The following is a 26,946-nucleotide window of genomic DNA, read 5'->3' as shown; positions in this document are numbered from 1 at the left end:
CCAACAGGGCGGGAGGGCGGGAAGGCAATTTCACCAACAAGAGAGAGACAAAATGTCTATCCTTCCCTATATATACTAACCCTCCCCTTTTCCCAAAGGGCTGTACTTTCCTTCCAGCTAGGTCCACCCCTCACAAGATGTTTAACTCATTCCTTTCCTATGCTGTCAATTCTCTCTCCTAAACATCCTAGTGACATTTGGTGGACCCGTTCATTCCAAGTAAAGCATTCGTTACCTCTAAACCCAATAAATAAAGACACGGAGACTTGAATTTGGCAGAAAAATTGCTAGCTATTTATTTGCCCCTAACCATAGCAAACCTGTAAATGAAAACTTTGTTAAGATGCCGATACAGCCGGCATATGGTGGCAGCAAAAAGAACGGCTCTACTAACCTAAATTAACCGTAAAATACTAAAAATTCAAAACCATCCTAATTTTACTACAACTATCAAAAACCGGTAATAGGTGACAACTCCACCCCCACAGTGACTACCCACCGCTCCTGGGTGCCCTGCCGCTGCCTTCCCGGACGGGTGGTCAAGCGGCCAATAAGTCGATGGAGGTGAGTGCACCTAAACCAAATCAAACTGTAAATCACTACAGCTTACCATACAACCACCAACTGCCGTTCTTTTCCGCCAACAGCGAAAGACTCCTTCCCAGAGTCTTCGCACCGCCACCATAACCTCACCCTAACTCCAGCAACCCTAGGAACAGATCCTCCAGGAAAAAACATCATCCCCTCATTGGATAGATGCACACCATCAGGCCGAAGAAGGTGACTTTGTCTCTGACTGAATCCTAGGGTGGCGAACCACTTGGCCTCCGTGGGACAACCCACTTCGCCACCGCCCCATTCACCTTCTGCCTGGCCTCCTCAATTTCGCGACCGTCCGTCACACCTTGCCAACTCAACCTTGGCACCATCAAGAAGAACACCAATATACAAGTGGTCCATTCCCCTTCTGCGTGGCCTCCTCAATTTCGCGACCGTCTGCCACACCTTGCCAACTCAACCTTGGCACCATCAAGGAGAACACCAATATACAATTGGTCCACTGCTGCGGCCAAACTTGCCAGATCCTGTATCATGGCCCACCGCATCTCCAAAGAAGTCCTCTTCCCCAGGTCGTTGCCACCTAAATGGACAACCAACACCCTAGGGCTAACATGCTTGCTGGCCTGACTCACTAGTCTACTTCTCCACTCCGTCCACATCATCCCTTGCCAACCAAGCCAACGAACTTCTCGAGCCCTAGGAAACATCTGCGCCCCCTGCGAGGCCAAAACTGGGCGGCCCAATACACATAAGAGTGGCCAACCACCAAAATAGGCCAGTCATCTTCCAACCAACCTGAAGAGGAGGAAAAGGGGTAAAAGTGGTTACTAATCATCTATACCATTGTTTAATTTACTGCATTAACCTGAAGGATCTGCCAAAAAGAAAAATTTTGCTGTCGTATATTGCAGCAGTCTCGTCCTAGCCGATCTGCACGAGCAATCAGCCAATTTGAAGCCTAACATGAACACACAAAAGGGAAAGATGAAAATAACAAAAAAAAGGGGGGGGGGGGGAGGGGTAAAACATGTAATAACTCAGCTGGAGGTGAAAGCATAAAGACCTGCTGAGGGACTCTGATTGAAACAGATTAGCCGAATTGTGGATTAGAATTCAGTCCGTTAAGTCAGGCAAAAAATTGCAAAATAACTCCAGACCCCCGCTGCCGGCTCATGCCAGCAACGGCGAGTAGCTAATCCCTGAGTAGGATAAAAAGGGGAGACAAACAAACGCACTACACCATAACGTACTGAACTGTAATAACATGATTAAACGACTGGGATTGACACACAAGTACGCGCGAGCTAACATCTCATGCAACGGGGCGCATATACCATCTGTAACTTGACGACTTCCATCGCCCCACCGCCTGGATCTCAGCCATGTAAAATCCCGTCGCCGCAGCCGACGTCGCAGCCCCTATGCGGGAGGAATGCGTCCCGAACGCAGCGGGTGGAAGGCCCAAGCTCGCAAGACAGCGACCCAGCATCCCATGAAATAGATACGTCGTCACCGGCAGCCCGTCATAGTGCAGCGGCCATGACCCCCGACCGTCGGGCCGTACTGCCTCATATTGCACTGCCAACCTCACTGGGCAAATGCTCTCCTCAAGAGCCGGAACCAAGGTGACCCATTGACCTCTCCCCACTTGGTCCGTCTTAGAGCGCCGCAATCTGCAAAGCAAGGACTTCTCACCCACCACCACGTCCCCGACCAGCATGCGCGAATCTGCTCGCTTAGAAGGCGCTACCAGTTCCGAAACCCTAAAAGCCCCGTGGTAAGCCATTGAGCACGCCAAAATGAAGAACAACCGCAATCAAAACATGGACGACGCGACACCTCTAACCGCCCTGATGACATCCAGCAACAAGGCCGCCTCAATGGGCCTCCTCCTGTCAAGCGGCGTCGGCGCGACTCGCGCCCACCCTTTCATCGCCTTCAACAGAATCCCGCTCTTAGCCACGTCGGGGACGCCCTTTATTCTGCTGAAAACGAAATCCTGGCTAAGTACCGGGAGACCACCGCTCTGGATCTACCAGAAACATAAAGCTGCCAAATAAAAGAAAGCATCCTCCGTTGCCCGTTCTTACCTTGCTGAATTCGTCCTTAAACAAACTCCTCCTACTCGCTCCAAGCTTACGGCTTACGCGTGGCTGGCGCGACTGACCGCAACGCAAGACCCTCCAATCCGTCCCGATACCTCCCAACATAAACGGGGAAACTGAACACCATGTTCGTCGGCCTCCGGTGCCAACAAACAAACACTTACCCACTGCCCTCGTGACAGAGCGTCGGCAATTCCGTTCTCCAGCCCCGGCACATGTTGCGCGCGGAACCACACGTTCCGACGTAGGCATGTCTACAGCAACCGTCCCAGCACCCGCAGAATGACAGCGACTTCGCCGCCTTGTTATTTATCGCATGCGCCAATGCCCAGATTGTCACATCTAAACAAGATGCTGCGAGGAGCCAGCCGTTTGCCCCAAACCTCCAGCGCCCCCATAATGGGGAAAAAACTCCAGAAGCAAAAGGTCCCTGGTTACGCCTTCGCAATGCCGTCCACGAAGCCGCGCACCAAGATCCCTCCCGATAACATCCGTATCCAGAGGCCCCAGCCGCGTCGGTGAACAACTGCAACCTAGTGCTGACCACCGTTGGAGCCTGCCATATACACACCCCGTTGAGATCCTCCAGGAATGAGGCCCATATTGCTCCATCCCCTTTAATCTCGGAGGATCATCGCACGAAATGATGTGGTCTGGCAGACCCCGCAGTCGCCCTTTCCAGCTTCCGGCAGTGTGATCTTACGCGACCCTTCGAACCGTCCAATAGCTTCGCGGAGCTTCACCACCTTGTCCCGATGCAGCCGACCCGATCCTGCCGATGTGTCGAAATCGATCCCCAAAAGGACAAACAGGAGGACGGTCCCTCAGTTTCCTCCTCGTCCACTGAAACGCCGAAGTGGAAAAAACAGGGCTCGGATGCTGACCAGCAAGTCGCCGCACCGTGCTGAATGTGCCGCCCCGCACACAGGAAGTCATTGAGGTAATGGGCGACCCCATGACCCCTTGGCGAAGACTCCACGAACCAGTGTAGAAACGTGCTAAACCGTTCGAAAAACGAGCATGAAACGGAACACCCCCTCGGCAAACCATTGCCGATGAAATACTCCGCTCCGAAACCCCATAAAACGGAATGAGTCCGGATGTAACGGCAGCAACCGAAAAGCGGACTCAACCTCAAACTTAGCCATGAGTGCCCCAGTCTCGTAACTGCGGACCAGCGCCAATGCCTCGTCAAACGACTGATAAACCACCGAACCATGATCCGGCGGCCTCACGTCATTGACCGCCGTCCCCGATGGGTAAGAAAGATGTTGAATAATCCGAAAAGCGCCCGGCGTCTTCTTCGGAACCACCCCCACTGGAGAGATGACCTCCGTATCCACTGGGCCCGAACCGACACCTCGCTCGCAACAGGCACGCGAAAACAAAACTAAAACCGGAAAACAGAAATTTTGCATCCGCCCTATTTGGATACCAATTTAACCCCTTGCCCATCGTTTCTAAAGCAATTGGCGTTGGAGCTCTGTGGAGCGCTCCCGCCCGCGGCCTGCCTGGGATAAGTCTGCTTACCCCGGGTACCTTGACAACTGCCTTTGAAGCAGGAGGAGGCTGGATTTGGCCGATCCGCCGTCCGCGCCTTACCCCTGGGCGGACAACCCTGCGCGGTGGTGCCCGTCCGCCCCCGGCTTCCGGGGCTCCTCCGTCTGCTGTGAAGCCAGAGTGACTTTGAGCCAGACCTAGACGTCCTTGAACCCAAAGTCCATGACCCGCTAACCATCCTGCTTCTACCTACGCCACTCCGATCCCGAAGAAGTGCGCTGCAAGTCATGTATGAGAAGCATGTACCGAATCACGTTCCTGTGCTCGACCGGCCTATCTTCCAGGTAGCACGCCGCGAAGACCCAAAAACCGGCCAGCCAGTTATCGAAGGTACGGAAGGCCTCGGCCCCGATGTCCCTCTTTGCAGCCGCCGACCTATACTCCTTCTTCGCTTCCTTCGTACAGCCGAACACATGCACGAAGTCCCACTGCGAATCTTCCTACGGCCGCTATCCCGCAGGCCCCGCATCACTGCAGTGCAGTCGCAGCGAACAAAACTGTGCAAATCGATGCGTTTCTTGGCCCTGCGAGCTTCCTTCCTAATCCGCTTACGCCTCTTCGAGCTCCCAGCTGCCCCGCCGCCCTTTTGGCGAATTTAGTCGCCTGATTCCTCGCCCTAGTCGCGCTACTGACTTCGGACGCCTGCGACGACAGAGCAGAGGAAAAGGAGGAAGAGGAAAAGCTGCGAGAACTGGGACTCGTGGATGAGCCCGCTACCGATTGTAACACCTCACCTGAACCCGTCGACTGCACCGACACGGAATCCTCCGGCGTGGCAGAACCGACGTCTTCTTACTCGTACTCCACCATCTCCACTTCGCCGCGATCCCCTGCAGGAGAGAAAAAGGGGCGAAAGACACAGGAAACAACTGCGGCGCATGCCGAGCAACTCGCGAGGGGGTTGTCCCCGCAGCGCGTCCCTGCCCGTCCTGTTCCGGACAGTGCTCCAGGTCTGAGGCGGCCTCTCCGAGCTCCCTGCAGGCGTGGCAATTCGCCGCGCCGCTGAAGCTGACCGCCTTCCGGACCCGCCTTCCATCGTGGCCGCGTCGGAGCTTGCCGCTACCCCCGGTGACGTAGCCGCAGCCAGCGGCCGTAATGCCGCGCCCACCTTGGCCAGAGCCAAAGCCAGAGTTCCGGAGGGGCCCTTACTGGCCCGAACCACGGCGCCGGCTCCCCGGTGCCCCCAGCCGGGGCCCGTGCGCGCATACCCGCATGACGCCCGACGGCGTCACCCGGGGGCCGACGTCTGCCGACCCGTCCGCCTTGGCGGGTAACAAAGGGGGGAGGGGGCGCCCGTCTCTACCGAGGGACCGACCGCCGGCGCCAACGCTGCTGTCGCTCTCCGAACCCCCCGCAGATCGGAGCCAACTCCGCCCACTAGGAGGGATCTGCGGCGAGGCCGGTCAGCGCCCGCAGCAGCCCAGCGACCCCCTACCCCCTCCCCGCCCCCCCTCCCCCCCGCAAGCCACTGGCATCTGGCTCCAGGGGAGCGAGTTGGGGAGACAGAGATATGTGCGGCGTCGCTGCGCGCGCACGCGCGCAAATGGCGCCGCCTGCTGTGAGCAAGGGCTCGCGCGCTCATCGTGCGCGCGCCCCGACTCCTGGTGCCTCTAACCCCCCGTGTTCCCCCTGTTCATCCCTCCCTGCAGAGCCCTGCTTATGTTATCCTGAGGGAACCACCCTCATACCTCTCCTCCCCCCCACCGCCCCCCGCCGGACTCCGGCTGCAGGGGAGCAAGCTGGGGAGACCGGGAGGCTGGCGACGCCGCTGCGCGCCCCCGTGCACGAACGGCGACGCCGGAAGCGAGCGTGGGTGCGTGCGCACCTAGTGCGCGCGTCATACTGCTTCCCGGCCGGCCGCATCCCTCTGCAGATCCGCCGCGCGAGGCCCAGTGACAGACCTCGCGCGGCTAGCAGCCGAACTCCCTTCTGGCCCCTCCACCCTGCAAAGTGCTCAGGGAGCTGAACATGAGCCCCGTGCGGCTCCACGGACGGGCGCCCACAGCGGCGCGCATGCGCGCGCCCGCGGTCGCCCGCCTCACACTAATCACCCGCCGCGCTCGGAGGTGGGGGCAGCCGCCCTTCCACCTCCGGGCGGCCGGGACGCACCGCTGGCCCACCTTGCCGCTCAAGTCCCTCCGGCAAAGCCGGCCCGGAACCCAGCGACAAGGCCGACCCGGGCTGCCGCACCGCGGCCCTGCTCGAGCCCATGGAGGCCCAGCCAAATTGTAGAGGGGGAATGCAGAGGAGGGTGTTAAAATAAAGCTAATGAGCCCCAGGGGAAACACAGCAAAAGTTGGGAAGCCTGCTATGCAGCACTCACCCACTCAAAGGCAATTTCACCAACAAGAGAGAGACAAAATGTCTATCCTTCCCTGTATATACTAACCCTCCCCTTTTCCCAAAGGGCTGTACTTTCCTTCCAGCTAGGTCCACCCCTCACAAGATGTTTAACTCATTCCTTTCCTATGCTGTCAATTCTCTCTCCTTCTGTTTGTATACTAGTGCCTCCTGATGAATGTCTGGGTAAGACCTAAAATGTTTGGGACTACAAGCTGAGTAAGACTATTTAAAATAAACTTTTCTGTGCATTTGAAGTTACCAGTCTGGAGAGTGACCTTTTCATGATTCTCTCTTTCTGTGTATATGTGGTATTCCTCATACTAGAACCAATAACCATGTACTGTATCTTTAGATACTGTGTATTAATCCATTGAGTTATCCATGCACACATTACTGAGAATTGCTCTTTGTATATTTAGCTTAGATTTTTCTTATGCTTATAGACTTGTTAAATAAGTAATAACAATATATTCTCTTAGACTAGCAAATATGACTGGCGCAGGTTTATAAAGATTTAGATGGTTTTGTAATTTGTATTTCTATCTTCTAGAAAAATATGAAACTCTGTGGTGGGTCTTGAACCTGCAACCTTATAGATGCTATATATGGTAGATAATAAGCCAACACAGCTTGGCTTGCTATTGCAGGTCTGACAGTTACTGTATGCTTACAGTGTTTAAACCATTGTGGATTTCAATACAGAGATGAGTGGGTTCGGTGGCCCCCCCTCCCCCCTCCCCCTCCCTTCCCCCCGGACTTCATGCTCCGATCACGGTTTTGGATTCCATATAAACAGCTACGCCATTTTCACTCCAGACTTGGAGAGTGAGGGAGACAGACCTCTGTCTCTCTCTGTGGGTGGTGGTGTCGGGTGGGGTTAGTGTGTGCTCTTTAGGGGTGCTGCTGCAGTCACTGTGGTGTATCTGTGCTGTGTTAGGGGCGCTGTCCTGGCTGTCACTGGTGTTTCATGTGCTGTTACGGCCGGGTGCTGCAGCTGTACATGGGTGTTGCTGTCCTGGCTGTCACTGGGTTATACAAGGGGCAGGGGCACTGTCCTCCTGTATGCTGTCAAATATAGGGGTGCTGCTGGCCAAGTATGTTCTAAAAATTCATGGGTGCAGTTGTTAAAAATTAAAAGCACACTGCTCTTGTATGCTGTCAACTATAGGGGTGCTGCTGTTCATATAACATTACACTGGCCCTGTATGCTATAAAAATTCAGGGGTGCAGTGAAAATAAATGTACACTGGCCCTGTCTTGTATGCTGTAAAAATACAGGGGTGTTGTGAAAATACAGGGGTGCTGGAACTGTCCATGGTTGCGATGGCTAGGCCTGACCTTCACAACACTGTATGGGAAGAGGAGGTTCCTACCACCATTTGCACACCTCACAATATTAATTTTAGTCCTAAAATTTGCACCGAGGTCGCTGAATGGCTAAGCTAAGCGACACAAGTGGCCGACACAAACACCTGGCCCATCTAGGAGTGGCACTGCAGTATCAGGCAGGATGGCACTTCAAAAAATTGTCCCCAAACAGCACATGATGCAAAGAAAAAAAGAGGCGCACCAAGGTCGCTGTGTGATTAAGCTAAGCGACACAAGTGGCCGACACAAACACCTGGCACATCTAGGAGTGGCACTGCAGTGTCAGGCAGGATGGCACTTCAAAAAAATAGTCCCCAAATAGCACATGATGCAAAGAAAAAAAGAGGCGCAATGAGGTAGCTATGTGACTAAGCTAAGCGACCCAAGTGGCCGACACAAACACCTGGCCCATCTAGGAGTGGCACTGCAGTGTCAGACAGGATGGCACTTCAAAAAAATTGTCCCCAAACAGCACATGATGCAAAGAAAAAAAGAGGCGCAATGAGGTAGCTGTGTGACTAAGCTAAGCGACCCAAGTGGCCGACACAAACACCTGGCCCATCTACGAGTGGCACTGCAGTGTCAGGCAGGATGGCACTTCAAAAAAATAGTCCCCAAACAGCACATGATGCAAAGAAAAAAAGAGGTGCAATGAGGTAGCTGTGTGACTAAGCTAAGCGACCCAAGTGGCCGACACAAACACCTGGCCCATCTAGGAGTGGCACTGCAGTGTCAGACAGGATGGCACTTCAAAAAAATTGTCCCCAAACAGCACATGATGCAAAGAAAAATTAAAGAAAAAAGAGGTGCAAGATGGAATTGTCCTTGGGTCCTCCCACCCACCCACCCTTATGTTGTATAAACAGTACATGCACACTTTAACGAACCCATCATTTCAGCGACCGGGTCTGCCACACGACTGTGACTGAAATGACTGGTTGGTTTGTGCCGCCACCAAAAAAAGAAGCAATCAATCTCTCCTTGCACAAACTGGCTCTACAGAGGCAAGATGTCCACCTCCTCCTCATCGTCCGATTCATCACCCCTTTCACTGTGTACATCCCCCTCCTCACAGAGTATTAATTCGTCCCAACTGGAATCCACCATCTCAGGTCCCTGTGTACTTTCTGGAGGCACTTGCTGGTGAATGTCTCCACGGAGGAATTGATTATAATTCATTTTGATGAACATCATCTTCTCCACATTTTGTGGAAGTAACCTCGTACGCCGATTGCTGACAAGGTGAGCGGCTGCACTAAACACTCTTTCGGAGTACACACTGGAGGGAGGGCAACTTAGGTAGAATAAAGCCAGTTTGTGCAAGGGCCTCCAAATTGCCTCTTTTTCCTGCAAGTATATGTACGGACTGTCTGATGTGCCTACTTGGATGCGGTCACTCATATAATCCTCCACCATTCTTTCAATGGTGAGAGAATCATATGCAGTGGCAGTAGACGACATGTTAGTAATCGTTGGCAGGTCCTTCAGTCCGGACCAGATGTCAGCACTCGCTCCAGACTGCCCTGCATCACCGCCAGCGGGTGGGCTCGGAATTCTTAGCCTTTTCCTCGCACCCCCAGTTGCGGGAGAATGTGAAGGAGGAGATGTTGACGGGTCACGTTCCGCTTGACTTGACAATTTTCTCACCAGCAGGTCTTTGAACCTCTGCAGACTTGTGTCTGCCGGAAAGAGAGATACAACGTAGGTTTTAAATCTAGGATCGAGCACGGTGGCCAAAATGTAGTGCTCTGATTTCAACAGATTGACCACCTGTGAATCCTGGTTAAGCGAATGAAGGGCTCCATCCACAAGTCCCACATGCCTAGCGGAATCGCTCTGTTTTAGCTCCTCCTTCAATGTCTCTAGCTTCTTCTGCAAAAGCCTGATGAGGGGAATGACCTGACTCAGGCTGGCAGTGTCTGAACTGACTTCACGTGTGGCAAGTTCAAAGGGTTGCAGAACCTTGCACAACGTTGAAATCATTCTCCACTGCGCTTGAGTCAGGTGCATTCCCCCTCCTTTGCCTATATCGTGGGCAGATGTATAGGCTTGTATGGCCTTTTGCTGCTCCTCCATCCTCTGAAGCATATAGAGGGTTGAATTCCACCTTGTTACCACCTCTTGCTTCAGATAATGGCAGGGCAGGTTCAGGAATGTTTGGTGGTGCTCCAGTCTTCGGCACGCGGTGGCTGAATGCCGAAAGTGGCCCGCAATTTTTCGGGCCACCGACAGCATCTCTTGCACGCCCCTGACGTTTTTTAAATAATTCTGCACCACCAAATTCAATGTATGTGCAAAACATGGGACGTGCTGGAATTTGCCCAGATGTAATGCACGCACAATATTGCTGGCATTGTCCGATGTCACAAATCCCCAGGAGAGTCCAATTGGGGTAAGCCATTCTGCAATTATCTTCCTCAGTTTCCGTAAGAGGTTGTCAGCTGTGTGCCTCTTCTGGAAAGTAGTGATACAAAGCGTAGCCTGTCTAGGAACGAGTTGGCGTTTGCGAGATGCTGCTACTGGTGCCGCCGCTGCTGTTCTTGAAGCGGGAGGCAATACATCTACCCAGTGGGCTGTCACAGTCATATAGTCCTGAGTCTGCACTGCTCCACTTGTCCACATGTCCGTGGTTAAGTGGACATTGGGTACAACTGCATTTTTTAGGACACTGGTGACTCTTTTTCTGAGGTCTGTGTACATTTTCGGTATCGCCTGCCTAGAGAAATGGAACCTAGATGGTATTTGGTACCGGGGACACAGTACCTCAATCAAGTCTCTAGTTGCCTCTGAATTAACGGTGGATACCGGAACCACGTTTCTCACCGCCCAGGCTGCCAAGGCCTGAGTTATCTGCTTTGCAGCAGGATGACTGCTGTGATATTTCATCTTCCTTGCAAAGGACTGTGGGACAGTCAATTGCTTACTGGAAGTAGTACAAGTGGTCTTCCGACTTCCCCTCTGGGATGACGATCGACTCCTAGCAGCAACAACAGCAGCGCCAGCAGCAGTAGGCGTTACACTCAAGGATGCATCGGAGGAATCCCAGGCAGGAGAGGACTCGTCAGACTTGACAGTGACATGGCCTGCAGGACTATTGGCTTTCCTGGGTAAGGAGGAAATTGACACTGAGGGAGTTGGTGGTGTGATTTGCAGGAGCTTGGTTACAAGGGGAAGGGATTTAGTTGTCAGTGGACTCCTTCCACTGTCACTCAAAGTTTTTGAACTTGTCACTGACTTCTGATTAATGCGGTCCAGGTGACGTATAAGGGAGGATGTTCCTAGGTGGTTAACGTCCTTACCCCTGCTTATTACAGCTTGACGAAGGCAACACACGGCTTGACATCTGTTGTCCGCATTTGTGTTGAAATAATTCCACACCGAAGAGCTGATTTTTTTGTATTTTGACCAGGCATGTCAATGGCCATATTCGTCCCACGGACAACAGGTGTCTCCCCGGGTGCCTGACTTAAACAAACCACCTCACCATCAGAATCCTCCTTGTCAATTTCCTCCCCAGCGCCAGCAACACCCATATCCTCATCCTGGTGTACTTCAACAGTGACATCTTCAATTTGACTATCAGGAACTGGACTGCGGGTGCTCCTTCCAGCACTTGCAGGGGGCGTGCAAATGGTGGAAGGCGCAAGCGCTTCCTGTCCAGTGTTGGGAAGGTCAGGCATCGCAACTGACACAATTGGACTCTCCTTGGGGAGTTGTGATTTAGAAGAACGCACAGTTCTTTGCTGTGCTTTTGCCAGCTTAAGTCTTTTCCTTTTTCTTGCGAGAGGATGAGTGCTTCCATCCTCATGTGAATCTGAACCACTAGCCATGAACATAAGCCAGGGCCTCAGCCGTTCCTTGCCACTCCGTGTCGTAAATGGCATATTGGCAAGTTTACGCTTCTCATCAGAAGCTTTTAATTTTGATTTTTGGGTCATTTTACTGAACTTTTGTTTTTTGGATTTTACATGCTCTTTACTATGACATTGGGCATCGGCCTTGGCAGACGACGTTGATGGCATTTCATCGTCTCGGCCATGACTAGTGGCAGCAGCTTCAGCACGAGGTGGAAGTGGATCTTGATCTTTCCCTATTTTAACCTCCACATTTTTGTTCTCCATTTTTTAATGTGTGGAATTATATGCCAGTATCAATAGCAATGGCCTACTACTATATATACTGCGCACAACTGAAATGCACCACAGGTATAGAATGTAGATGGATAGTATACTTGACGACACAGAGGTAGGTACAGCAGTGGCCTTCCGTACTGTACTGCTATATATACTGGTGGTCACTGTGTCAGCAAACTGCACAACTGAAATGCACCACAGGTATAGAATCTAGATGGATAGTATACTTGACGATACAGAGGTAGGTACAGCAGTGGCCTTCCGTACTGTACTGCTATATATACTTATGGTCACTGTGTCAGCAAACTGCAAAACTAAAATTCACCACAGGTATAGAATGTAGATGGATAGTATACTTGACGACACAGAGGTAGGTACAGCAGTGGCCTTCCGTACCGTACTGCTATATATACTGGTGGTCACTGTGTCAGCAAACTGCACAACTGAAATGCACCACAGGTATAGAATCTAGATGGATAGTATACTTGACGACACAGAGGTAGGTACAGCAGTGGCCTTCCGTACCGTACTGCTATATATACTGGTGGTCACTGTGTCAGCAAACTGCACAACTGAAATGCACCACAGGTATAGAATGTAGATGGATAGTATACTTGATGACACAGAGGTAGGTACAGCAGTGGCCTTCCATACCGTACTGCTATATATACTGGTGGCCACTGTGTCAGCAAACTGCAAAACTAAAATGCACCACAGGTATAGAATGTAGATGGATAGTATACTTGACGACAAAGAGGTAGGTACAGCAGTGGCCTTCCGTACCATACTGCTATATATACTGGTGGTCACTGTCAGCAAACTGCAAAACTAAAATGCACCACAGTTATAGAATGTCGATGGATAGTATACTTGACAACACAGAGGTAGGTACAGCAGTGGCCTTCCGTACCGTACTGCTATATATACTGGTGGTCACTGTGTCAGCAAACTGCAAAACTAAAATGCACCACAGGTATAGAATGTAGATGGATAGTATACTTGATGACACAGAGGTAGGTACAGCAGTGGACTACTGTACCGTAATGCTATATATTATATACTGGTGGTCAGCAAACTGTGCAAAACTAAAATGCACCACAGGTATAGAATGTAGATGGATAGTATACTTGACGACACAGAGGCAGGTACAGCAGTGGCCATCCATACCGTACTGCTATATATACTGGTAGTCACTGTCAGCAAACTGCAAAACTAAAATGCACCACAGTTATAGAATGTAGATGGATAGTATACTTGACGACACAGAGGTAGGTACAGCAGTGGCCTTCCGTACGGTACTGCTATATATACTGGTGGTCACTGTGTCGGCAAACTGCACAACTGAAATGCACCACAGGCATAGAATCTAGATGGATAGTATACTTGACGACACAGAGGTAGGTACAGCAGTGGCCTTCCGTACCGTACTGCTATATATACTGGTGGTCACTGTGTCAGCAAACTGCACAACTGAAATTCACCACAGGTATAGAATGTAGATGGATAGTATACTTGACGACACAGAGGTAGGTACAGCAGTGGCCTTCCGTACCGTACTGCTATATATACTGGTGGTCACTGTGTCAGCAAACTGCAAAACTAAAATGCACCACAGGTATAGAATGTAGATGGATAGTATACTTGATGACACAGAGGTAGGTACAGCAGTGGCCTTCCGTACCGTACTGCTATATATACTGGTGGTCACTGTCAGCAAACTGCAAAACTAAAATGCACCACAGTTATAGAATGTAGATGGATAGTATACTTGACGACACAGAGGTAGGTACAGCAGTGGCCTTCCGTACCGTACTGCTATATATACTGGTGGTCACTGTGTCAGCAAACTGCAAAACTAAAATGCATCACAGGTATAGAATGTAGATGGATAGTATACTTGACGACACAGAGGCAGGTACAGCAGTGGCCATCCATACCGTACTGCTATATATACTGGTAGTCACTGTCAGCAAACTGCAAAACTAAAATGCACCACAGTTATAGAATGTAGATGGATAGTATACTTGACGACACAGAGGTAGGTACAGCAGTGGCCTTCCGTACCGTACTGCTATATATACTGGTGGTCACTGTGTCAGCAAACTGCAAAACTAAAATGCATCACAGGTATAGAATGTAGATGGATAGTATACTTGACGACACAGAGGTAGGTACAGCAGTGGCCTACTGTACCGTAATGCTATATATTATATACTGGTGGTCAGCAAACTGTGCAAAACTTAAATGCACCTCAGGTATGGATGGATAGTATACTTGACAACACAGAGGTAGGTACAGCAGTGGCCTTCTGTACCGTACTCCTATATGTTATATACTGGTGGTCAGCAAAATTATGCACTGTACTCCTACTATATACTACACAATGCAGCACAGATATGGAGTGTTTTTCAGGCAGACAACGTATACTGGTGGTCACTGGTCAGCAAAACTCTGCACTGTACTCCTCCTATATAATATTATACTGGTGGTCCGCAGTCCCCACAATAAAGCAGTGTGAGCACAGATATATGCAGCACACTGAGCACAGATATGGAGTGTTTTTCAGGCAGACAACGTATACTGGTGGTCACTGTCAGCAAAACTCTGCACTGTACTCCTCCTATATAATACTGCTGGTCCCCAGTCCCCACAATTAAGCAGTGTGAGCACAGATATATGCAGCACACTGAGCACAGATATGGAGTGTTTTTCAGGCAGACAACGTATACTGGTGGTCACTGGTCAGCAAAACGCTGCACTGTACTCCTCCTATATAATACTGCTGCTCCCCAGTCCCCACAATAAAGCAGTGTGAGCACAGATATATGCAGCACACTGAGCACAGATATGGAGTGTTTTTCAGGCAGACAACGTATACTGGTGGTCACTGTCAGCAAAACTCTGCACTGTACTCCTCCTATATAATACTGCTGGTCCCCAGTCCCCACAATTAAACAGTGTGAGCACAGATATATGCAGCACACTGAGCACAGATATGGAGTGTTTTTCAGGCAGACAGCGTATACTGGTGGTCACTGGTCAGCAAAACTCTGCACTGTACTCCTCCTATATAATACTGCTGGTCCCCAGTCCCCACAATTAAGCAGTGTGAGCACAGATATATGCAGCACACTGAGCACAGATATGGAGTGTTTTTCAGGCAGACAGCGTAAACTGGTGGTCACTGGTCAGCAAAACTCTGCACTGTACTCCTCCTATATAATACTGCTGGTCCCCAGTCCCCACAATTAAGCAGTGTGAGCACAGATATATGCAGCACACTGAGCACAGATATGGAGTGTTTTTCAGGCAGACAGCGTATACTGGTGGTCACTGGTCAGCAAAACTCTGCACTGTACTCCTCCTATATAATACTGCTGGTCCCCAGTCCCCACAATTAAGCAGTGTGAGCACAGATATATGCAGCACACTGAGCACAGATATGGAGTGTTTTTCAGGCAGACAACGTATACTGGTGGTCACTGGTCAGCAAAACTTTGCACTGTACTCCCCCTATATAATAAAGCTGCTCCCCAGTCCCCACAATAAAGCAATAAGCACAAATATTTGCATCAACTCAACAATGAATAAACGGAGAGGACACCAGCCACGTCCTCTCCCTAACATTTCCAATGCACGAGTGAAAATGGCGGCGACGCGCAGCTGCTTATATAGAATCCGAATCTTGCGAGAATCCGACAGCGGGATGATGATGTTCGGGCGCGCTCGGGTGAACCGAGCCATACGGGAGAATCCGAGTATGCCTCGGACCCGTGTAAAATGGGTGAAGTTTGGGGGGGTTCGGTTTCCGAGGAACCGAACCCGCTCATCAATATTAATAATATCGTAGGATCAAAATTACCTCCAAGTTCTGTGATTTTCGCTGTTTTTATGTTTTTTTAAAAATCACCCAGATCCAAAACCCGAAAGGGTGGTTTTGGCAAAACCAATTCAGATACAAAACGTGAGCGGGGATCCAGATCCAAAACACAAAACCTGAAAGTGTCCGCTGCACATCTCTAGCTCCTAATTGATACCTGGTTCTTTTTGGTTTTTATTTTTTATTTTATTTTTTCTATATCTTTCTGGAAATCTTATATAGATACTTATTTTATACATTTATACATAATATATTGTTTTTTTACTATTATTTTTTTATATTTTATTTTTTTATCTTTTTAATCAGGATTACACCTTTGAATATATTTATTTGTACCTGAATTTACAGAGATGTGCGGCTGGCACTTTTCGTGTTTTGTGTTTTGGTTCTAATTCCATTTTCGTGTTTTGGTTTTGGCTTGGTTTTGCCAAAACCACCCTTTCGTGTTTTGGTTTTGGTTCTGGATGATTTTTGGAAAAAAACATAAAAACAGCTAAAATCACAGAATTTGGGGGTAATTTTGCTCCTACGGTATTATTAACCTCAATAACATTCATTTCCACTCATTTCCAGTCTATTCTGAACACCTCACACCTCACAATATTGTTTTTAGGCCTAAAAGTTGCACCGAGGTGTCTGTATGACTAAGCTAAGCGACACAAGTGTGCGGCACAAACACCTGGCCCATCTAGGAGTGGCACTGCAGTTGCAGACAAGATGGCACTATTCAAAAACTAGTCCCCAAACAGCACATGATGCAAAGAAGAAAAAGCGACGCAATGAGGTAGCTGTATGACTGTTCTAAGCGACACAAGTGTGCGGCACAAACACTTGGGCCATCTAGGAGTGGCACTGCAGTGGCAGACAGGATGGTAGATTTAAAAAATAGGCACCAAACAGCACATGATGCAAAGAAGAAAAAGAGGTGCAATGAGGTAGCTGGATGGCCAAGCTAAGCGACACAAGTGGCCGACACAAACACCTGGCCCATCTAGGAGTGGCACTGCAGTTACAGACAGAATGGCACTTAAAATAACTAGTCCCCAAACAGCACATGATGCAAAGAAGAAAAAGAGGTGCAAGATAGACTTGTCCTTGGGCCCTCCCACCCGCCCTTATATTGTATAAACAGGACATACACACTTTAACAAACCCATAATTTCAGTTACATTGTCTGCCATACAACTGTGGCTGAAATGACTGGTTTGTTTGGGACCCCACCAAAAAAGAAGCAATCAATCTCTCCTTGCACAAACTGGCTCTACAGATGCAAGATGTCCACCTCATCATCATCCTCCGATTCCTCACCCTTTCACAGTGTAAATCCTCCTCACTGAGTATTAATTTGTCCCCACTTGCAGGGATGGTGCAAATGGTGGAAGGAGCCACCTCTTACCGTCCAGTGTTGGGAAGGTCAGGCATCGCAACCTCTGACACACTTGGACGCTCCTTGGGGATTTGTGATACCATCTCAGAGCACACAGTTCTTTTCTGTGCTCTTTCCAGCTTAACTATTTTCATTTTTCTAGCGGGAGGATGAGGGCTTCCATAGTCATGTGAAGTTGAACCACTAGCCATGAACATAGGCCAGGGCCTCAGCCGTTCCTTGCCACTCCGTGTGGTAAATGACATATTGGCAAGTTTACGCTTCTCCTCCGACGATTTTAATTTTGATTTTTGAGTCATTTTTTTACTGATCTTTTGTGTTTTGGATTTTACATGCTCTGTACTATGACATTGGGCATCGGCCTTGGCAGACGACGTTGATGGCATTTCATCGTCTCTGCCATGACTAGTGGCAGCAGATTCAGCACGAGGTGGAAGTGGATCTTGATCTTTCCCTATTTTTTGAACCTCAACATTTTTGTTCTCCATATTTTAATGCGCACAACTGAAAGGCACCTCAGGTATACAATGGAGATGGATGGATAGTATACTTATGGATGACGAGTGACTGATGACACAGAGGTAGCTACAGCCGTGGACTACTGTACTGCGTCTGCTAGTATAGAGATGATAATTAATGATATAAAAAAATATATATATAACTACTGTAGGTATATATAATATAATGACGGACCTGGTGGACACTGTCAGCAGACTGCTAAACTACTAGTATGAAGAAGATAGAAAAAAAAAACCCCACCACAGGTAAGTATACAATTATGGACGAGCACTGACGACACAGAGGTAGCTGCAGCCGTGGACTACCGTACTGCGTCTGCTAGTATAGAGATGATAATTAATGATATAAAAAAAATATATATAACTACTGTAGGTATATATAATATAATGACGGACCTGCTGGACACTGTCAGCAGACTCCTAAACTACTAGTATGAAGAAGATAGAAAAAAGAACCCCACCACAGGTAGGTAGGTATACAATTATGGACGAGCACTGACGACACAGAGATAGCCACAGCCGTGGCCTACCGTACTGCGTCTGCTAGTATAGAGATGATAATGATATAAAAAATATATGTATATCACTACTGCAGGTATATATAATATAATGACGGACCTGCTGGACACTGTCAGCAGACTCCTAAACTACTAGTATGAAGAAGATAGAAAAAAAAACCCCACCACAGGTAGGTATACAATTATGGATGAGCACTGATGACACAGAGGTAGCTACAGCCGTGGACTACCGTACTGCGTCTGCTAGTATAGAGATGATAATGATATAAAAAATATATATATATCACTACTGCAGGTATATATAATATAATGTCGGACCTGCTGGACACTGTCAGCAGACTCCTAAACTACTAGTATGAAGAAGATAGAAAAAAAAAACCCACCACAGGTAGGTATACAATTATGGACGAGCACTGACGACACAGAGGTAGCTACAGCCGTGGACTACCGTACTGCGTCTGCTAGTATAGAGATGATAATGATATAAAAAATATATATATATCACTACTGCAGGTATATATAATATAATGACGGACCTGCTGGACACTGTCAGCAGACTCCTAAACTACTAGTATGAAGAAGATAGAAAAAAAAACCCCACCACAGGTAGGTATACAATTATGGACGAGCACTGACGACACAGAGGTAGCTACAGCCGTGGACTACCGTACTGCGTCTGCTAGTATAGAGATGATAATGATATAAAAAAAATATATATATATATCACTACTGCAGGTATATATAATATAATGACGGACCTGCTGGACACTGTCAGCAGACTCCTAAACTACTAGTATGAAGAAGATAGAAAAAAAAACCCCACCACAGGTAGGTATACAATTATGGACGAGCACTGACGACACAGAGGTAGCTACAGCCGTGGACTACCGTACTGCGTCTGCTAGTATAGAGATGATAATGATATAAAAAAAATATATATATCACTACTGCAGGTATATATAATATAATGACGGACCTGCTGGACACTGTCAGCAGACTCCTAAACTACTAGTATGAAGAAGATAGAAAAAAAAACCCCACCACAGGTAGGTATACAATTATGGACGAGCACTGACGACACAGAGGTAGCTACAGCCGTGGACTACCGTACTGCATCTGCTAGTATAGAGATGATAATGATATAAAATATATATATATATATATATCACTACTGCAGGTATATATAATATAATGACGGACCTGCTGGACACTGTCAGCAGACTCCTAAACTACTAGTATGAAGAAGATAGAAAAAAAAACCCACCACAGGTAGGTATACAATTATGGACGAGCACTGACGACACAGAGGTAGCCACAGCCGTGGACTACCGTACTGCGTCTGCTAGTATAGAGATGATAATGATATAAAAAATATATATATATCACTACTGCAGGTATATATAATATAATGACGGACCTGCTGGACACTGTCAGCAGACTCCTAAACTACTAGTATGAAGAAGATAGAAAAAAAAACCCCACCACAGGTAGGTATACAATTATGGACGAGCACTGACGACACAGAGGTAGCCACAGCCGTGGACTACCGTACTGCGTCTGCTAATATAGAGATGATAAAGATGATAGAGATGAACAAAAAAAATATAACACTACTGCAGGTAAATATTTATATAATATAATGAATGACGGACCTGCTGGACACTGTCAGCAGAATGCGTTTATAGAATAAAAAAAAAAAACACCACAGGAGTGTTTGTTTTACTTTTTCAGGCAGACAATATACTGGTGGTCACTGGTCAGTCACACTGGCAGCAAAAGTGTGCACGGTACTCCTGCTATTAACTGCACCCCTGTCTCCCCCACAATTCAGCTGTGTGAGCAGTGAGCACTCAGCACAGTCAGATATACATAGATGATATTATCATGCAGCACACTGAGGCTGAGCACAGATATGGTATGTGACTGTGTATCGTTTTTTTTTTCAAGCAGAGAACGGATTATAAATAAAACTGGTGGTCACTGGTCACTATCAGCAAAACTCTGCACTGTACTGAGTACTCCTAATGCTCCCCAAGTAGTAAATCAAGTGTCTCTCTAATCTATTCTACACGGAGAGGACGCCAGCCACGTCCTCTCCCTATCAATCTCAATGCACGTGTGAAAATGGCGGCGACGCGCGGCTCCTTATATAGAATCCGAGTCTCGCGAGAATCCGACAGCGGGATGATGACGTTCGGGCGCGCTCGGGTTAGCCGAGCAAGGCGGGAAGATCCGAGTCTGCCTCGGACCCGTGTAAAAAGGCTGAAGTTCGGGGGGGTTCGGATTCCGAGGAACCGAACCCGCTCATCTCTAGTTACCACATGTAGAAAATTGAAGCCAGTGTCTCAGCTCCCGTGGCCATTCTCTGTGACTATAATGTTACTCAGATTGCCTATTATTAAAGGATCTGCATATTTGTAAATAGATGCCGAGATTAGCGAGGCCACCGGTGGGTGGCTCAATCCATTTCCAGACAGCTATAGCTTTAGCATATTCTCACACATCCGCTGCATACTGTATGTGTCGCAGCTATGATACATTAGCATTCATCTCTGACCTCTTATAATTGTCTCTTACAGTGTATGTTGTTCTGCAGTATATTATATCATGTGAGTAATCTTTCAGTACATCTCTCCACAGATACCACATGTCAGGAAGCGGCTGTTTATTCAATTCAGGTGAATGATGATGTCTCTGTACAGGAGGGTCTGTGTGTCACCATCCCTTGTAATTTTACTGCAGACAATAGGAGGACATTCACAAGTTCCACAGGATACTGGATAAAATATGTATATAAGACTGTAGCCTCCAATGATAAATCTGCTACTGCGGTAAAGCCAAACTTCCACCTGACAGGAAATCCAAATATCGGGGACTGCACACTGACAATAACTGGTGCTAGGAAAGAAGATGACGGGAAGTATTATTTCAGGTTTGAAGAATCTCCAAGCAGTTCAGTCAAATATAGCTATACATCACTTATGGTATCTGTGAAAGTGACAGGTAAGTTCTGCTTTGATTTATACTTTGTGAATGCATATGAATGTTTACTCTTAGCTAAATGATCATGTAGCACCTTCACAACATAAAAGTGTCTCCATCCCTCCCTTTGAGTCGTACTAGTATGTTATTAGTATCTATCAGTATGTGATAGTTTTACTATTATGTCTAGTGGTCCTGTGGGAGATGAGAGGTGTGATTTTAAAACTGCACCAACAAGCATCTCATACTTCACAGTGAGTGTTGGCCTATATTTCAGATATTATAATTATTTTGCAATACTGCTTTGTACTTTGTTTGGTGACTGGAACACCATCATGCTCTCAATTTACTTTCCCTAAATTCACACTTCTATGGAACCTATACTCTCTCTCAAAGTTCCCTTATTTTTAAATGGATCTAAAAGTATTAAATTTCCTAAGTTTCCACTCTCTTTTTCTGGAGTTTATACCACGTAACTAACTTGTTATATGTTGTCATAGTGTTGTGCAGTAATGTTGTATTGCATTACTGCAAATGTTCCTCGATAATGGAGACTTACCAGTTGCTCCTGTAATAGTCTCTGTAGACTCCCACATGGGCAGCATATAGAGTAGTAAATTTAGACAGATGCATCTGCCTCCCTATGCTCCTTGTGCTTCTAGTGAGCATCTCGCGATGAGTTTTTAAACTCAAGGATGGTTTCTTAACTACTCGTAGTGTGTAATGTGCAGCAAGTCGAGCTGTTGGTATTAGCTAGTCTGTACAATGTAGTAAGTGTCTGGGGTAAAGGAGTGTACTAGCTCCAGCTGTCAGGGTTGTACAGGTATTAATTGACAGCAGAGGTTCATGCAGCCACACGCCTCCTCGCATATCCATGCCTGACTCACACACTGTGTTTGTTTTTTCCCTGTGAGTGCCCAAACTTGTTTTGTTTGTTTGTTAGTTTGTTTTTTTCCTGTGGGGACCAATGTGTATGTTTTTTTCTGTGGGACCCAATGTGTGTGTGTCTTTTACTTTGGAGGCCAATGTGCATCTTTTTTTCCTTTGGGGGATACATTGTTTTGATTTGTTTTCTCTGTGGGGAACTTTATTTCTCTTCTTTGGAAAGATTTCTTTAACTAAAATCTAAGATTTTTTGTTAAAAATTTATTAATTTCGGATATAGTTGGAATGGGGGATCCAAAATTTACTGCACATGGTGCTGGCAGACAGTGGACGGCCCTGATTGATAATACTAGCTGCTGCCAGACTATTTTGTAATACTACTTTTTACTTTGTTTGGTGAGTGGAATACTATCCTACCCTCAGTTTATGTTCCCTAAATTCACACTTCTATGGAACCTATACTCTCTCACAGTTCCCTTATTTTTGAATGGATCTAAATGTATTAAATTTCCTAAGTTTCCACTCTCTTTTTCTGGGGTTTATACCACATAACTAACTTGTTATATGTTGTCATAGTGTTGTGCAGTAATGTTGTATTGCATTACTACAAATGTTCCTCGATAATGGAGCCTTTCCATGGCTCTTGGAATAGTCTCTGTAGACTCCCACATGGGCAGCATATAGGGGGTCATTCCAAGTTGATCGCTCACTAGCAGTTTTTAGCAGCTGTGCAAATGCTAAGCCGCCGCCCACTGTGAATGTATCTTAGCTTAGCAGAAGTGTGAATGAAAGGATGGCAGAGTGGCTACAAAAAAAAATTTGTGCAGTTTCAGAGTAGCCCAATACCTACTCCTAGCTTGCGATCACTTCAGACTATTCCGTTCCTGTTTTGACGTCACAAACGCGCCCTGCGTTCGGCCAGCCACGCCTGCGTTTTTCCTGGCATGCCTGCATTTTTTCAAACACTCCCTGAAAATGGTCAGTTGACACCCAGAAACACCCCTTTCCTGTCAATCACTCTGCGGCTGGCATTGCGACTGAAAAGCGTCGCTAGACCTTGTGTAAAAGTACATCGGCCGTTGTGAAAGTACGTCGCACATGCACACTCGCCGCATACGCATGCGCAGAAGTGCCGCTTTTTCACTTAATCGCTGCGCTGCGAACATTTTTCACTAGCGATCAACTCGGAATGACCCCCCATAGAGTTGTAAATTTAGACAGATGCATCTGCCTCCCTATGCTCCTTGTGCTTCTAGTGAGCATCTCGCGATGAGTTTTTAAACTCAAAGATGGTTTCTTAACTACTCGTAGTGTGTAATGTGCAGCAAGTCGAGCTGTTGGTATTAGCTAGGCTGTACAATGTAGTAAGTGTCTGGGGTAAAGGAGTGTACTAGCTCCAGCTGTCATGGTTGTACAGGTATTAATTGACAGCAAAGTTTCATGCAGCCACATGCCACCATGCATGGCCGTGACTGACTCACACACTGTATTTGTTTTTTTTTCCTGTGAGGACCAAAGCTTGTTTTATTTGTTTGTTTGTTTGTTTTTTCCTGTGGGGGGCAATGTGTCTGTTTTTTTCTGTGGGGCCCAATGTGTGTTTTTTTTCCTGTCAGGGCCAATGTATGTGTTTTTTTTCTGTGGGGGCCAATGTGCATCTTTTTTTCCTTTGGGGATAAATTGTTTTGTGTTGTTTTCTCTGTGGGGTACTTTATTTCTCTTCTGTGGAAATATTTGTTTAACTAAAATCTAAGATTTGTTTGTTATAAATGAATTAATTATGGATATAGTTGGAATGGGGGGATCCAAAATGTATTGCACATGGTGCTGACAGACAGTGGACAGCCCTGATTGATAATACTAGCTGCTGCCAGACCACATTAGGCCATACAAGGCCAATGTTTCAAGGCTCAAACCTCCACAAAACAACAGAAATAAAAGAGAGAGGCCTTGTAAGTCATATAGTTTGAGTTCTATAGAAGCATCATTCCCCTTAACATATTAGGAAAATTGTATGACAGTCTCGTGGGGAGGGTTAATGTACTAGTGAATTGGATCAGTGCTAGCCCAGTGCTACAGACGTAAAAATAGAGTTCTCTTACCCACAATATTATAATGAGCTTAGAACTTTCATTAATGCAACACAATTGTACAGTACTAATTATGAAAGATTTAAGCTCTGTTACTGGGGTCATGTGCAAGCAACTTGGCTGTCATTACTACATTATTTTTATTATACAGTAGATACCTCATTGGCGTACCTATAATGGGTGCAATGTGTGCAATGCACATGGGCCTCTGGGTCCAGGGGGGCCCATGCCGCACACACTGCACCCATATTTTAATACTCAGCTTTCCGAAGTTGGGTGCTGCAGTTGCAGCCAAAATGGCCGACGCGCATGCGCAGTAGCCAAATTGGTCACCAGAACATGGCTGGTGCCATGCTTACAGAGACCTGTGCATGTGTAGTAGACTCTGACACAATGTAGAAGAGGGGGTCCACCTGGAGGTGCACACGGGCCCCCTCCTCAGTTAAATTGCCCCTGTGTTGTGTTGTATTGTATTGTATTGTTGTGGCAATGTCATTCTAGGTTATAGTGCATGTTATTGTGAATATATTCCCATTGTTAAATTACCATTGTTATCTGACGCCATATTCTCTTCTCACATTATATCATGTAATTCTGTTTACAATTGTCTTCAAGTGTTTGCATTTGTCACATTTATGCATAAAGGGGGTCATTCCGAGTTGATCGCTCGCTAGCAGTTTTTAGCAGCCGTGCACACGCTATGCCTCCTCCCACTGGGAGTGTATTTTAGCTTAACAGAAGTACGAACGTTTTTATCGCAGAGCGCCTGCAAAAAAAAATTGTGTAGTTTCAGAGTAGCTTCAGACCTACTCAGCACTTGCGATGACTTCAGACTATTCAGTTCCGGATTTGACGTCACACCCGCCCAGCGTTCGCCCAGCCACACCTGCATTTTATCTGGCACGCCTGCGTTTTTCCGAACACTCCCTGAAAACAGTCAGTTGACACCCAGAAACGCCCACTTCCTGTCAATAACTCTGCGGCAACTAGTGCGACTGAAATGCATCGCTAGACCCTGTGCAAAACTACATCGTTCGTTGTGCCCGTACGTCGCATGTGCGCATTACGCCGCATATGCATGCGCAGAACTGCCATTTTTTAACCTGATCGCTGCGCTGCGAACAAATGCAGCTAGCGATCAACTCGGAATGACCCCCAAAGTGTCATATTTTTACCACTCTACATTTTATCCCATTAATGTCACCTAGAGAACAAATCATTTTCAAACAGAACTCACTACTTATCAGCTGTTAGGCCATAGGTTACCAAGCCTTGAGATGTGTAGAGGTATAGTGGGTGCCGGTGTAATCAGGCACTTACCTTTCTCAATACACTCTCACCTTCTGGCCACTGAGATGTTACAGACAGTCTTGGAACTCAGACTGGACGACTTCTCTCTGGAAAGAGACAGATGTGAGGAGACATTGCATCTAATTAATGTTAAGACACAGGCCATATTAGGCAACAAAGGAGAGGGCACCTCAGTAGCTGGACCAGGCAAGGTTATCAGTGGCAAAATGGCCTCATGTCACAAACACTCAGGTGGATAGAGGATGCAACCTGTTCTTTAGGTATTGGCTGAGACCCAGTAAACAGGTGCGGAGTAAACAGGTGTTGTTCAACAGGGATCTCAACTAGGAGTTTTGGAGTTCAATGCACCTGACACGATGGTTGCATCCCTCCCCCTGGGCTCCCAGGTATGGGGCTGGTATACACTGGAACTGTATAATAATAGTAATATGCAGTGAGGTGTTAAACATGGAGATGACGGACAAGTGTAAATACCAAATTAGTTTCTAATGAATATTTAAAATGCCCGCTCTAATTTATACTGCGGACGCCAGGCGCATCTTTGTACCATATACGATAAAAGTGTGCTGTACGTCGCAAAACACTACATCCCTTAAGAGAAAACAATACACCCACACATAATCTGAGTTCCAAAGCTCATTGATGTATATATTTGTTATTAAAAGGATATGTATTCAATATATCACAATGTACAGTATACATATAGTTACATGGTTACAATTTATACAGTAAGCAGTTAATACAAACTAGATCAAATAAATACAGTTACAGGCCAGCAAATACATCACCATATCTTTCTCATATAAAGTCTTCCCTGCATATCACTCTCTCTCTCTCTCTCTCTCTCTCTCTCTCTGTGTAAAATCATGTAGGCACCGGACTGGCAGCAACTCCACCATCGTCTGGGACAAAACAGCAACTCCTGTGTGTCTGATCGGCAATGTACTATCTAGTTTGGGGGAGTGCACAGACTAGTCTAAGGGAGGGAACTTTCTCATTCATGATGAGTCACTGGTCTGTTCATATGCTAACAAGGTTCAGCCTTAAAGACATCAAAAGGGCTGGCGTGAGTTTCCTGTCCATCACCTGCTTGGAATGTCCATTGTTCTAATAAGAGTGACTTTAGCTTTCATACATTTAATCATAACTACTCATAGCAATGTCCTATAACTTAATAACAAGCATCAAATGAATCTACACATTAATCTGGTTACTGTAATACCAAACACGACATGTCTATCTTGCTTCGTTCCAATAATACACATACATGACGTTACTCCATTATATCATTTTAAATCATTATGATGT

General features: G+C 47.1%; 1 protein-coding gene across 1 annotated transcript in view; it reads left to right on the top strand.

Annotated features, from left to right (window-relative positions):
* LOC134965156 (sialic acid-binding Ig-like lectin 13) overlaps positions 1 to 26,946 on the top strand; it is a 265,550-nt gene that overhangs the window by 16,164 nt on the left and 222,440 nt on the right. The window contains exon 2 of the mRNA XM_063941678.1: positions 21,014 to 21,376. Coding sequence (XP_063797748.1) covers positions 21,014 to 21,376 — 363 coding nt within the window. The remainder of the gene's footprint in view (positions 1 to 21,013; positions 21,377 to 26,946) is intronic.

The sequence above is a fragment of the Pseudophryne corroboree genome, chromosome 10 (assembly GCF_028390025.1).
Source record: "Pseudophryne corroboree isolate aPseCor3 chromosome 10, aPseCor3.hap2, whole genome shotgun sequence".
NCBI classification, from domain to species: Eukaryota; Metazoa; Chordata; class Amphibia; order Anura; family Myobatrachidae; genus Pseudophryne; species Pseudophryne corroboree.
This window is presented reverse-complemented; position numbering and strand designations above follow the sequence as displayed.